The following is a 15,805-nucleotide window of genomic DNA, read 5'->3' on the forward strand; positions in this document are numbered from 1 at the left end:
TGTCGCGTGGTTGACTCATTATAACGGGATGTCGTGTGGTTGACATATTATAACGGGATGTCGCGTGGTTGACTTATTATAACGGGATGTCGCGTGGTTGACTCATTATAACGGGATGTCGCGTGGTTGACTTATTATAACGGGATGTCGCGTGGTTGACTTATTATAACGGGATGTCGCGTGGTTGACTTATTACAACGACATTCTTCGTTACTTTCGCTTGAAAGTTGTTATCAGTAATTCCAAACAAACAAAACAAAGACCGTCCAGTATCCGCTGTTCTACAGAACTAGAAGTTCAAATGCGACTTGTTTAGTGAAAATAATATAGTCTGTAACCCAGAATTTTCGAGGACAACTCTCACTCATACAGTTAATTTTCTAGACATAACGATGAAGAACGGACTCGCGTGGAATATTCACTTTAATATGATCGGTCAGAATGTAAGTGGGTGAATAAGGTACCTTCGAAGATCTCCGGTAGGGTTAAGAGTTGTAATACATTTTCAGTTATGCTCTCATTTATAAAGTCTACTTTAAGCCCCTCCTAAAATGTGGTAATATCATAACATAACATGTTTTCGTACGTATACAACAAGTTGCAAAGTCAACAAAACTAATCGATCCGAATAGTGTATCTTCCAGTCTACAGTTTAAGGAAAACACTTTCATATTAGCTACATACTTCTACAAATAAGCTTTTAAACGCGAACTGTCACCTTAATTTCCGTCCCTAGCCATCGCCTTCACATCTTGGCAAAAATACATTTCGCCATATAATTTAATCAACAGCCACATGACAAGTGGGACTAACACTTATGACAGTAAAGAAATAAACATGAATTATCATTATTACATACCACTTAGTAGCGCGTAAATGCGGGAACCAAGTGATTCTTATCTCAGAATCCCTTGCATGATAATCACAAAAACACAAACCTTGACATTTTAATAGCTATTTCTGTGTATGTACTAATTGTTTTTTTTTATTCAGGTTTAGGGTTAAGCTTGGGCACTGGTCGGGTAGAATTGTCGGCGCCAAGTCAATGAAAATAGGTTTTTCTTGGGTCACTCCCGTTCCGTCCCCCCATATCAAATTATCTTGCATTGGATCTATGGATCCCGCCATAGTTCTTTAGTGTTGGATATATCCATTCTGAAGTTATATATACATATATATATATATATATGTGTGTGTTATATATATATATGTGTGTGTGTGTGTGTGTATATATATATGTATGTATGTATGTGTGTGTGTGTGTGTGTGTAGATATATATATGTATGTGTGTGTATATATATATATATATATGTATGTATGTATGTATGTATGTATGTATGTATGTATGTGTGTGTGTGTGTGTGTGTGTGTGTGTGTGTGTGTGAGTGAGTGTGTGTAGATATATATTTTCAACTATTGTAAAGTTCTCTTCGTTTGATTCTTATATCACGAGCGGGGTATTCAACCCCAAGTCCCAACTGCTAGTGCGACGATGTAGCTTGTGTGTCACAGACCCATACCTTAAATGTTGTTCACTATTTATGGCCTGTTATAGGCTTGGTAGAAACCCTTTACAATTACATTTGTTGTAGTTTATGTTTCTGCTGCACACCAAAACAAGTGATACGTTTTTTCCTAATCTGTTTGTTAACATTAGTAATTATATAACCGCACTGACTCTTTAATTACGTGGAATGAGAGTTTGAGTAATCTTCAAGTCATCCGTGTTTATACATATAAGATATGATTTACTTTTACGACTCCCATTTTTTTTCTGTCAGCTTTGGATGAACTAGCGTGCACGTAATTCAGGGCTCTAATCTGGGTTTGTTTGCAGTGTTGCTTATATTCAAAATATGACATCTTGAATATTACCTTCGCTTCCCATGTGTCTGGTGTCATTAGTGTTATTATTTCAGAACAGCAAATTGTTTGGATGTACACTAGTAAACGCTTAATATTCGAAACCTATAATTATACCTCGTAAGACATAGAAACCTATAGCGATACTACGGTAGGTTTTTTCATTCTTATTTATGCATCTACTAGGTCCAGTATATTGCTTTAAAGTTGTATGAATCATGTTATGCGAATAGAAATAAGTGTGGAGAGAAGGAACACCACTTACTTGCAGTAAGCAAGACTTTAATAACCATATCATTAATTCTCTTGATGAAGTCGCATGCTTGGTATACTGGTTCACTCTTCCTAGTAACCAATGAAGGCTGGATCGATATACATTATACCAGTGACTTTGTTCACTTCTCAGACCAACAAATCTTTGTAAACGGTTTAAGAACCATTAAAAGTCTGTAGCTTGTAGTCTTATCACTGACCAGTGACTAGTGGATCTATATCCATTATATCACTGACCAGTGACTAGTGGATCTATATCCATTATATCACTGACCAGTGACTGGTGGATCTATATCCATTATATTACTGACCAGTGACTAGTGGAGCTATATCCATTATATCACTGACCAGTGGATCTATACCCATTTTATCACTGACCAGTGACTAGTGGATCTATAGCCATCATATCACTGACCAATGACTAGTGGATCTATATCCATTATATCACTGATCAGTGACTAGTGGATCTATAGCGATCATATCACTGACCAGTGACTAGTGGATCTATATCCATTATATCACTGACCAGTGACTAGTGGATCTATATCCATTATATCACTGACCAGTGACCAGTGGATCTATATCCATTATATCGCTGACCAGTGGATCTATATCCATTATATCGCTGACCAGTGGATCTATATCCATTATATCACTGACCAGTGGATCTATATCCATTATATCACTGACCAGTGGATCTATATCTATTATATCACTGACCAGTGACTGGTGGATCTATATCCATTACATCAAACTCTTTCACTCCACAGACCGACAATATATTCGTAAGAAGCTTACGGACTGTTAGGAGTATGTACAGATCTATAGTATTGTTTTACTAATTTAACTTCATTAAGAAGCTTTGAAGTGAAAGTTATGCTATTTTATCATGAACTAAGAAGCAAATAGCTCTTTTCTCCTATTCTTAACACGTGTACAAATGATAGATGTCACGAAAATGAATTTTTTCAATACTTGCTTTTCGTTCTTTCTCTCTCTCTTTTTCTGGTGGGACAGCGGTAAGTCTACGGATTTACAACGCTAAAATCGGTAGCTCGATTCCCATCAATGGACACAGCAGATAGCCAGGTGTGGCTTTGCTATAAAAAACACATACACATGCTATTTATTTTTATCACTGGAAGTTTCTTACTATTGATAAAAACACGTCCACTAACCAGCGGTTACAAATGGGAACCCATTCATTATCATCTATAACATTTTGCATGTTGACACAGTAGAAGGAAAAACAAAATCTAGCATTAAATGTAATTAGATAGTTAAAATACTTCCAGCCTTTTTCTTTTATGTATCTTCGATATTTCACATATACTGTGTTTACTATAGTCAAGTTAATATTGTACTGTTCTCGTCTTAGCGTATAACAGCGTTAAGAATTGGACTGGTCAAAATTACCAAACATTTAACAGTCTATTTTTACACATACTCAAAAGGATATCAAATACTGTTGTAAGTATTATTATAGCCAATTTGTAAGTATAATGAAAAAGGAAGTCTGATTTTCCACATTGATGTATTTACTGAACTCGAAAATTAGTCTTTAAACATTACTAATAACTGAAACAGAAACCTGTTGCTAAAAGGCCTGTAACGTGGAGTTTTTATAAATCTGTTGCTAAAAGGTCTGTAACGTGGAGTTTTTATAAATCTGTTGCATTTATAAAAACTCCACGTTACAAACCCTTTAGCAACAGATTTATAAACCAACAATAAAGAGTCTGTAACGTGGACTAATTTATAAAAACTCCACGTTACAAACCCTTTAGCAACAGATTTATAAACTGTTGCTAAAGAGTCTGTAACGTGTACTATTTATAAATCTGTTGCTAAAGGGTATATAACGTGTTACTAAAGGGTGCATAAAATTATCATATACATATACAAAACTCTGTCACACATTTGTTTTTACTAAAAAAAAGCTATCGTGGTCAACAGGAACAGCAAATGTAGTGGGATTTGACTGTCATTTTTATAACGCACTTACGGTCCTATAGTTGGGAGCCCAAATATGCGGCAACGGGACGCGAACCATGAAACCTCTGATTCACAGTTCGTCAAGCTTACAACTGGGTTATGATCGGCCCCTTTTGTCTGACTTCTATTAAAGTTTCAACGGGTATTGTGTGGCGACCTTTATGAGCTGCATCAGTATCCGATCCTCATTATTAAAATTTTTTTTATGAGTTTCCGATAAGTCTCAATGCTGCATGGTTCTATTTGTTCAACACTTTCACGTTAACGTTTGAGGAACGAATTCTAAATGTACAAATAATCCTGGCATGTTTGATGTAGGTTGTATACATTTCACGATCAGCACCCCTGGTGACACTTATTTTTGGCAATTAACTAATCTTCCCATCGTCTCAGTAGTTTACCTATCAAATTATGAATTCTAGGGGTATGGTCGTTAGAATAGGTTTACTAAATTCGTAATAACCTTGTACGTTTTATATTTAGGATATGTAATACTTAATTGTGATGTCTCTTGGTGTTTCTAACAGGAGGATACTGAATTATGGTTAAATGACCACTTATGAAATCGACGCGATCTCAGATCACAGCAGGAGAAGTTTTTTTTTTATTCTCTCGAAATAATATCACTGAGGATTAATTAAATACATTATCGTACAGTGTAGGTATCATTTTCTGAAATCCTAAATAACTGTCAGTATTATTGTGTTTCTGAATAGAAGTTTATGAAGCTGATGGTGAGAGTTAACTTTGTAAAGGTCTGGCTTAGCTTTGTGGATAGAATGCTCAATCTGTAAGTTGCGGGATCGAAATACGGCGCCGAACATACTTGCCCTTTCGCTGTGGGTCGAGTTATAACGTGAGTCAATTCATTGGTACAAGACTAGCTCAAGAGATGGCGGTGGGTGCAGCCCGCCCATTACATTTCTTCTGGTCGGCAGCTCAGAATTAGGGATGGCAGCAGTTAGCAAATCGTAAAAAGTAAAAAAAAAAAAAAAAAAAAGAGAGAGAGTTCGATACGAGTCACAAAAAATGATACAACCTACCGCAGTTCAGAACGATAAGTAATTTTAAATTATAACTTTGGCGTCTTCACAGTTGAACTGGTGCATATTTTACAGAATTAATAAATTATAAGGAAAGGAAGAAAGCTTCTGTGATTTTATCAGTCATGGGAGTTCATCGCACTTTACAAACGATATTCTGTCTTCTGTACTGTTCTCTAAATCACTTCCTCTAGCGTACATAGCGCACACGATTTTGCAGTATTACTCAACACCGTAATTGCCACTGTACAGACTTTTGTAAAGGAGAGCGAAGTTGGTCTTAGATCACCATTTCCCCACTACACGTTAACGCTGGCTTCAAAGCCATTGCGGACTAAAAGCACAAAACAACATTGGTTGAATGGAATTATTCTGATTTCAGTTTCTTTTGGTCAATCTTCTTACGAAAGTAATCCCTTGACTTCGAGTTGTGGCTAGAAGCTTTTGAGCCTTTGCCATCTTCCCGTACTTTTATATTGTTAATGGAAATATGCCCAGCTTCACCGCAACCACTTTTTGGGTCGGATTGCTCTGTTTCGTAACTATAACCCTCACTTCTCGGATTATGACGTTACTCACAACCCCCCCCCAGTGGCACAGCAGTATGTCTGTGGACTTACAACGCTAGAAACCGGATTTCGATACCCGTGGTGGGCAGAGCACAGATAGCCATTTGTGTAGTTTTGTGCGTAATCTCAAACACAAATGCCCACAATTGGTAACGATTGCAGCATTGAAAGCTGTTGTTGTTGTAAATGCTTTGCTGTGCTAGTTTTCCGCTTTTTTTTAGGAAAACATTGAAAGCTCCTTTCTTCGAAATGTTGTATGAATTGGGTTTACATCGCTTAATAGTGTCGCTGTCTGAATATTTCTCTTCATTATAGTATCCGTGACGGCGGTGCATTGTTGAATGGTTTAGAATTTGTCGCGACCCAAATGCATGGGTGCTACCGCTTTACAAATATGGCCAGGTGGTTAGGCGCTCGACTTGATTTGAGTGTCGCGGGTTCGAATTTCCGTCACCGAACATTCTCGCCCTTTCAGCCATGAGGGCGTTATAAAGTGATGGACAATCCCACTATTTCTTGGTAAAAGAGTAGCCCAAGAGTTGGGGATATATGATGTTGACTATTTGCCTTCTCTCTAGCCTGTCACTACTAAATCAGGGACGGCTAGCGCAGATAGCCCTCGTGTAGCTTTGCGCAAGATACAAAACAAACCAATACAAAATCATTGCCGCTAGAAAGAAAGTAAAAAAAAAGAAAAAAGAGAGAGAACAAATAAAAAAATCACGCCGTGATCTTTAGGGCCTGTGGGTGCATCAAATCCCACTATCCATTCAGAGCATCCCAAAAGCTGGCTGTGTGGCCCTGTTCACTAACTGTCTTCCCTATAGTTTATCAGTTCAAAATTAGGTATGGGTAGCACAGATAGCCATTGTTTAGCTTTGCTCGAATATCTGAAATAATCAAACAAACTCGTTACTTTGACTTGTAGTAACAGAAATTGTGGTTGACCTGAACGACAAGATTCTTGATTATGTTCTTAATCCACAGCAGCATAACTATAACTTTGGTGTGTTTGTTTTTGATGTATAATAGTCCTTTATTCACCAGCAACGCTGATGTGCCATGGATTCCGCGAAACTGCAGCAAAGTCGGGTTTTTACAAGTAATTCCTTGAGAATTCTTTGCGAATAGGCTTGCATCCTAGCAAACTGTAGTATGTTGTATCAATTATTGTTTTCCCACTGCTTTTACACATATTTTTTCCTTAGTTGTTTTGTCCTCCGGTGGGACAGCGGTATGTCTACGGATTTACAACGATAAAATCCGTGGTCCGATTCCGCTCGGTGGACACAGTAGATAGCCCAAAGTGGCTTTGCTCTAAAATAAACAAGCAAACCTTAGTTATTTTCTCTGTGAAAAGTAATTTAACCATGAAATTATTTCCCCTCAGCCAAGACCTCCTGGCTGTATGTCGGCAGCTGAACCTGGAACACTGCATAGAGGAGATTATGGAACAGTTAGGAGCCGATGAACATGGTATGATCTCTTACAGTGAGTTTCTTCGTAGACGAATGCAGTTAATCAATGAGATAAATGCCCTTACCGTACAGGAACAGGAACAGGAACCTGTTCCTCACGTAGGTGAAACGGACTCGCATCAACCAAACTCCCAGCAAGTCTCTCCAGCTCCAGGTAGCAGTAGCACAGGCATCTGGCCTACGAGTAGTGATACCAGTCAAGGTAAGTGTTTTTACAAGTCGATACACCTATTTTGCCTTCTATCTGTGTTTGTTACTTAACAAGATTCATTTCTCTGATAACATTTTCAATTTAAGTTAACATTCTAAGTTTAGAAAGAATTGAAGGTATATTTAATTTACAGTTTAAAACCCAGCATAAGGTAGTTTATGAGCAAAGAAATATTTTTCTATTAAGGAGCAGCTTCTGGAAAACACGATAGTTGGGAGTTCGATTCGGGAGCTCGAGACTTGAGTCCGGAACTAAACACTTTACAGAAACTGATTGAAAAATCAGGGGGTTCAGTACCTGGCAACAGCAGTGATCTCTTGGAACTAGCCAACAAGGTAATGAATCATTATCTGTTTCACACATCGCATTAATTTGTTACAAATTTGTTTTCTTGTGTATAATAGTTGTTGTGACTTACCAAGTGTGCATGCATGACGTATGAACTCTCTCTTCACTTAATCATTAAAAAGTTTTTCGTTTTTAACTGAGAAAAAAATATAATTATAATAGAAATGTATTCAATACAATCTTATGAAATTTGTGTTTTTAAAGCAAATCAATGAAAAATAAACTTAAGATGCAAAAGTGAAATGAAACCGTTTAATTTCTGCGTTAAAGCCTTCCAGTGGCACAGCGGTATGTCTGCGGACTTACAACGCTAGAAACCGGGTTTCGATACCCGTGGTGGGCAGAGCACAGATAGCCCTTGTGTAGCTTTGTGCATAATTAAAAACAAACAAACAAACAATCTGCGTTAAAATTGCTTCACATCATAAATGTATTTGTTTTTCTTTTGTAAGACACTTAAAATTAAGAAGCATTTTATAAACACGAATTAAATTTCATACGTAATTTAGAATACAAAATAAATTAATAATATCTAACTGAGAAAGGATTACCACTATGTAGATCGACCTTTTGTTATCATTAAGTCTAAAGAAACAATAATGAACAATATAAAAACTTATGTTTTATGTAGACTGTAGTACTTCCATAATTAATTCAGTTATGTAGACGAACTTCTTAGCTCTGATATATCATATATGTAATGAACCAAATTCTGTAGAGTTTGTTTTCCTTAGTTTACGCCCAATCAAAATAATAATTGAATTAAAATGGTTATATATTGTGACGGAAATATGTGCCAGTTATGAATAATTATGAAAAAACGTTATGATTAAAAGAAAATGGATATAATGGTTATGTAATTGCGAAAGGGTTAGAGCTCAATAGGCAGATGATTAATATTTTCCAAGTTATAGTCCCCATAAACAGTCATCTTGGATAATATAACAAACCTATCCACATTTACTGTTAATGTAATCAGTTTGAAGTGTTAGGGGTTTTTAAAAACCTGTTGTAGATGTAAATAGGATGTAAACATCTTGGACAACTATTTACCAACAACCATTTGAAAATGACTCTTGGTAGACTAGCCATATTAATCATTCCACCGTTGCCCAAAGCTTATTTCATTTATCACACTCTTTGTTCTCACATTCAGTCGATTGTTCTAGTAAGTTTTCTTGAAAGCTGGAGTAAGACCGAGAGTGAATCGTTTTTAGTAAACTTTCAATTAAAGCTATATTTACCCATCAATAGATGGCGCTAAAAGACAAGGCAAAGCAACATTTTTATACTTAATATTCATATGTTAAGTTAATTAAGCATATTTTATTTAATTACAGTTTTATGTATTGGAACATTTTTGTTCGTTAATTAACATGCCGTTTTTTGTATAAGAGAGTACTGATACAAAATACAAATGCAAGTTAATTTCAAAGTCGCGATGTGTGATACGAAATGTTAAGTTTTTTTCTTCTACAAATTATACATTTTACAACCATCTGAAAATGAACCATACATATCTGTTTAAAAACTGCTTTCCTTTTTAGTGAGAAAAGCTATATTTAATGAAGTATGTCAGGTTACCATTTCATAATCGCCATCTCCTTAATACAACTTGAACTTAAGAGAAAGCATTGATATTCGTGAGATAGAGTGGATTTTTTGGCAATAATTTTGTGATACTATGATTAAATACACTATGTCCTAATCTTCAATCACATGTGAATTTTGGCAGAGCTGATGTAATTAATCGTACAATTTCTTTTTGAGTTTTTGGTTGATTTTACTTCCAAAACTATGGTGGTTGACTCGCAAATGTTTTTCCAACAACTATATACGTAAATTATAACTTAGTTTAAAGAGAATAGAGAGGTTGAGGCCTTAATATCAAAACAATTTTGAACCTTTGCCTGACCTTACAGTCAATGTTGCCACGTTCGGTCATGCTTGATCTGATGGCCGTGCATCTTCACAATAGTCCTATAGCGTAGTTTTCATTATAAAAGGCTCCGTCATAGGGCTGTTATATGAAAAATACGTCACTGCTCCCTTGCATGTTTTCCATACTCGATCTATTGTACGAGGACGATGGTTTTCAACAGTCCGATTGCACAGAAATTAATAAGGCTGACGACTTTACCTATATGTCTTCTTATGGAATAATGGCATGAATACCTGTTTCATTCTCTAGTTGCTTGAGGTATACGGCTGTTGAACGGATATGCCTTGGAAGCAGTTCGTGTACTCGTGACTTGTGTCGCTCTTCCAGACAGGAAACAATTCTTGGTTATATATATTGAGCACTGTTGCATTTGGATGGCGTTTGCCACAGACCTATGCGTTCTTGGATTCTCACCCGTTACTTTGCCATGGTTTGACTTGTTGCAGGTCTTTTCCTGGATGGTCCTAGTGGCCAAAATCGATCAATCTTCGCTTGTTTCCAGTGCCATTAAGTACGAGGGTTACCCCTGTCTTGAAAATTCCAAATCCCCAATCAGAACACATCTTAATGATCTAAGTACACGAATATTTTGACTATTAAATATACTTCCCAAAAGCGATCGATTTTCGGTTTCATCGCAGTATTTACGTAACGCCAAACACTGTCGAAATGTAGTCCTGTTACGTAACGTTTCATCGTGACTTTATATTGACTGTGACTTGCTGGCTTGCCTATCCAAAACCATCTGTGTTTATTTGTAAACTTAGAACTGCCTGCACGTTTACATTCAACAATTGGTACTGCTACGAACGCATTAACAGTGTTCTTCTGAAGATCCAAATTTCACCATCTTGTATGTATGTGTGTAAAAAAATGCAGTGATTTATATTAACATAATTTTAATCTTTATTGTACGATTTTTCAAAGTCTGTGTAAATGTTTCGTAGAAACTTGACTATCGATACCCGGCAATAAGTAAACAACAGGTTCTTTGTTAATGTTATTTTTTCTTTCTAATGTCAATTAGAGGCGTGTTGACGTACGTGCTATATATGTGAATGAATCATGTAAAGTGAGCGTGTAGTTTACGAAAGGTTGTAGGAGTCACCGATTGCTTATTTTATATTAACTTCTTATGTTAAATTTAGTTTGAAATTTTTTATTGTTATTTTTGCGTTCTATAGATTTAATTGGAGTGTTTTTATAATGTAATTTTGATTTCTCAACTTTATTCTGATATTATGGATTTTCTTTTGTTTGTTACTACTGCGGCGAGGAATCAAAATGACATTCTTAAAACAACATTTAAATTCAGAATAATATAATAGCAATAAAAATCCAAATTAAGTTTCAAAAACAAGGTGGAAATAGTAAACACTACAAAATAAGACATCAGTGCCCCTACGAGCCTTCATGGCGTTTATACTAATTAAGTTCAAATGCTTTACTTGTAATATAAATATTTTGACTATTTATGAAATTTAGTTTTTATGTTTACGAAGTAAAATCGTATTTTCTAATCTCGTATTGCAAGTAGTCTCGTTTCTCCATTGGGCTTGTGATATAATATGTTTTGATGTTTATATTAAACTGTGGACCTATATAGATCGGTTAGCTCAGCGCCACGGCTCTGTGATATTGTTTCTAGAGGAAGTCTGTTGATAATAACATATTGTAGTTTCAACTTGTGTATATTTTATGTTAGCATAGTACTTGATGAAGTGGGCCAGAAAGAGGATGAATGTTTGGCCATACATTCTAAGAATATTGAGGATTAAAACAAAAAAAAAGCAACATCAACTAAAAAGTGTAATGAGGCGCAAAGGGTATGAAAACGAGGTGTGTGTGGTTCATGACGATTCAACTGTTCTATAAACTAATGGGGCGAAGCCTGTATGAGGACACGGGTCTAAAAAAAAACTAAAAATAACCATGGTCATATGGCCCGCATATTTCTTTATTTTCTTTCTATATAACCTGAACTTCTCCCCACCCTGGCTATATTTAGCGTATCCGTAAGAATTGACTACTAGTTTTTACATCGTTTCAAACGTCAGCTGGCGAGTCCGGGCACACGAGGTACTGATATCTCGGCTCCCATCATAAACTTACATAATAAGTGTTAACGTTTACTGGGTATCTCCTCACACAAGCTTTATAGTTCTAGTTATAATGACAAAAGGATTCTTATAAAGTTTTTACCACTAGATTATATAGTGAATTTGCAGTTCATAACAGCTGTTTATTTCAGTCATAACAATAAATAAATATATAAGGAAACATTAATTCAGTTCAGCAAGTATGATTGTTAAAGAATGTTAGCTATTTTCAGGCCTAATTAGAGATTATGTAGTCAAATTCTTTTGAAAAAATTGAATTGTTGAACTCAAAGTTAAGTACAAGCAGGCTTTTTTCGTTGTGTCTCACACTTTTAAAATTTCGAGAGAGCAAAAATATCAAGTGTGTGAGTAGTTTTGACGAAGAAAAAAAAGGGGAAGATGTTTCACTGAAATTTTAATGTGTTAATGTTTCCAACAGTTTCTATTTCACAGTGGAATTATATCACATCAAAATGAAAGTGTCACGCAGATGAGGTGTCTAATTTTAATTCTTGGGAATAGTGTATTCAAATTAATTCTTATATCTTGTATGTAGTCGCTGTGAAAGTATCGCAGATTCATTTAACGTCAAATCTTTATCATTTTGGTTTTGATTCATGCCCAGTATTAAATAACTGTTTGAGGTATATATTGTGAATGAAAAACTGATAACACGTGGTTATCTGAATGAAGTTACACAAGTGAAACTTTAATTATTAATATTTTGCTTTAAGTGGGAGTTCCTTTTCATTAATAATCCCAGTATTCAAGTACCATATTCACACCAGCACCAAAATACCAGTCGAAGACCTCCTTTTCCATACTCACACCAACATCCAAATACCAGTCGAATACTTCCTTTACCGTACACACACCAGCTTCCAAATACCAGCAAAGTATTATTTAACATACCCACACTATTATCGAAATACCAGAATATAATCATCACCATACCCATACCAGCATCCAAATACCAGTCGAAGATATATTTTACCATACCCACATCAACATCCAAATACCAATTGAAGATATCTTTTACCAAACCCATACCAGTTAAGGTATCACTTACAATACCCACACCAGTATCCAAACACCCATTACGATATCAGAGTTTACAGTTTAATATTGAAACTGTTGAGTACTGTCGAGTTTATTTTACTAGTTTCTCTAGGGTTATATCCAAGGTCTTTTCCTCTTCCCACACATTAATTCTAGGCTTTTGACCTTTGGAAAACGTTTTCGTAAATTTATCTTAAACTTCTTATTTTTGTTTAATTTAAGAACATGAAAGTTATTTGGCACTTGGATTTTAAATTAGCATTTCAACAAAATTAATTATGTTAGCAGGTCTCTCAGGATTTTATTGTAGCAGTCATTCGTGATATATTTATTGTACGTGGTGTTTTTTGTCTTTTAATTATTGTACACACAACTATTACAGTATTCCACACAAACATTTAGTTACACTACCACCCTGGCTCTTGCTTATTTTCAAACTTAACATTATTTTTATCTATCATGAACTATTTTTTATTCTTCCTGGTGTTGATTGTAGTATGTAAATGCAATCAATAAATTGTGTGATGAAATTTATACGTTTTAGTGTTTAATTGTTAAATTTGAAGTTGTTAATCAGATAAATACCTGAACTGGTTTTAGTATACACGTTGTAATAGAAACAAACTTAAGTGATGTTGCCTTAATGTATGTTAGCTTGTGTACTGCGGGTTTAATATGGGTTAACAGATTATACCATCTTTTCGAGTGAACAGTAATCTAACAATGAATTCAGTATTTGAAAATGTATTTCAGGTTTAGACAACTTACATTCGTAAGTTGAAACTGATTAAGATATATTTTTTGCATACGTTCGGACGGTCCTGTATCACTGAAGATTGTATGACATACGTTTTTACATAGTTGAGTAAGTTAAGAAGTTATTAACCAAGATATGTTTGTGCAGCCTCACCAGTAACGTTTCTTCGGAGTTCATTTTTATGCAATGTAGTGCCTTTTGGTGACTAAGGCTAACTAATTTCACAGTAAATCTATTTTGTGTGTTATTGTAAACACGCGTATGGAAACACTGAAAAAAGTACACATGATAAATTTCAAGTTCTAACTTCGACAAGAAGTTAGATTATTTATGTTTCGTGCAATCTGGTGGCCAGTTATTCAGAATATGACAGCGCTTCTGCTCCTGCATTTCACAGGTTTAAAAATACGATAACTTTCTGGACGTTAGGCCTGACTAATCTTCACATGTGGTATTTGCAACTCGGCAATATAAAGAAGTAAAATCAGTTTCAGTCTGTCTCTGTTTTTACAGTTACAGAAGTATTGAAAGTTTTGTAGAGACAGTGAATCTCCAGTGTTAACTTGTTATTGAAACTCAAGACAATCAGTTGTTGTTTTTGTAAGTGCTTAGTTGTTATCCTGTTGCGGAAAAAGTCGCATCATGTGTTTTAGATGTATGGCAGTCTGTTTGATAATTTAATGTTTTGTTTTTACTTTTTAAAAGTATGCCAGTGTACATTTTGTTTTTGTATAAATAAAACTAGTTACTGCATTTTGCTATGAACTTTAATTTCTGTAGTGTTATATGTAAATTAAGCGAACATTTTAATGGTAATCCTTTTGTAGTTACACTTCAGTCTTATTCATACAGACATCCAGAGTTAGTACTACTAATAAAAACAATAATAACTGCTAAGATGTTTTTGAATTTCTTGTTAAAACAGAACTTTTTGAAGGTAGAAAGCGTAAGTTGTTCCTAGATAAAGTTTGACCACCATAACACAGTTTGGTAGTACCAGTATGGTAGAACATTAACTGGTTTCTGCATTAACTGAGGATTAGTTTAAGTGTGACATTTTGAGGTATTTAGACCATTAATGTTTGACTAATCGATGATTGTGGAAAGCCTATCGTCAAACATTGGTGTACCAGAACGATGGATTATTTTTATCGGATTCTGGTAGAACTTTTATTGGTTTCTGCATAATCAGAGGATCAGGTTACGTACTACATTTTAACTCACTTGGACCATTAATTTTCGACTAGTTGTGAAAAACCTTTCGCCAAACACTGGTGTACCAGAACGATGAATCTTTTTATTAGATTCCACAAAAGTTATAATACATCTTTCTAACATTACAAAATAGTTAGATGCACTCTCGGCAATATATATATATATATATATATATAGATAGTTTTATAGTTTTTAATACATGCGGTTGCTTTGTTTTGACCTTTTGTATCACTTATATATGTGATTATCCAGTTCTGGTTTCTTTCATATCACAAATCAAAATTATTCGACTCAACGAATTATTTGTGAGATATAAATGAAAGTAATATCGTTTTATGTAAAACATTCCAATAAATATTTGAAGAGATAAGTTGAATTGTATATTTTTTGTCAGTTGCTTTTTTTCTTACTATTTGTGAGTGTTATCAAAATTCCTACTTTATCTTCTACTGGATAAGTTTTCTATGCATAGCACAGTGTGTTGTAAATTATATATTAGCCATTTGCCTAATGGCTAGGGTTGCAGTGTTGTATAGAACACTGAATTGATCTTATTCTTACTAGATATATCTCTCTCGTGCAGTAGTAGTTATTAAATTTTGAAAAATGTATTTTTAACTTTCATTATTCATCTGTATATGTGTGAAAGAGAAGGAGAGTGTTCAGATTGGAGAATCTTCTACACTGAAGTAATTTAGACACAGGTGCGGAATGGAATAGAATTATTCAACGTTCTGTACACGCTTAACGTTCGGTTCATTATATACACATGGTGTATTAGTTAATGTGGCGTCGCGAAGATCTCTGATGACTCACTAATTCACTCAGTGTTTTGATATTACACACAATGCAACTTCTGTATCGTGGGGACTAGATCTGCAAGCAGTATTTTCGATCAAGAGAAAATCATTTAGTGCTGAAATTTGATGCAACTTTCATTTAACCTATTTCA

The 15,805-nt window shown here is 35.0% G+C and overlaps 1 protein-coding gene across 4 annotated transcripts in view; it reads left to right on the top strand.

Moving 5' to 3' along the window:
- LOC106468931 (colorectal mutant cancer protein-like) overlaps window positions 1-15,805 on the top strand; it is an 89,638-nt gene that overhangs the window by 15,631 nt on the left and 58,202 nt on the right. For 2 of the 4 annotated variants that reach the window (XM_022397329.1, XM_022397331.1), the window contains exons 2-3: window positions 7,135-7,424; window positions 7,620-7,768. In XM_022397329.1, the coding sequence (XP_022253037.1) occupies window positions 7,135-7,424; window positions 7,620-7,768 (439 nt within the window). Of the gene's footprint in view, window positions 1-2,414; window positions 2,421-7,134; window positions 7,425-7,619; window positions 7,769-15,805 lie in introns of all 4 variants that reach the window. The other 2 variants (XM_022397332.1, XM_022397330.1) reach the window with 2 other exon arrangements.

Source organism: Limulus polyphemus, unplaced genomic scaffold (assembly GCF_000517525.1).
Source record: "Limulus polyphemus unplaced genomic scaffold, Limulus_polyphemus-2.1.2 Scaffold3225, whole genome shotgun sequence".
NCBI lineage: Eukaryota > Metazoa > Arthropoda > Merostomata > Xiphosura > Limulidae > Limulus > Limulus polyphemus.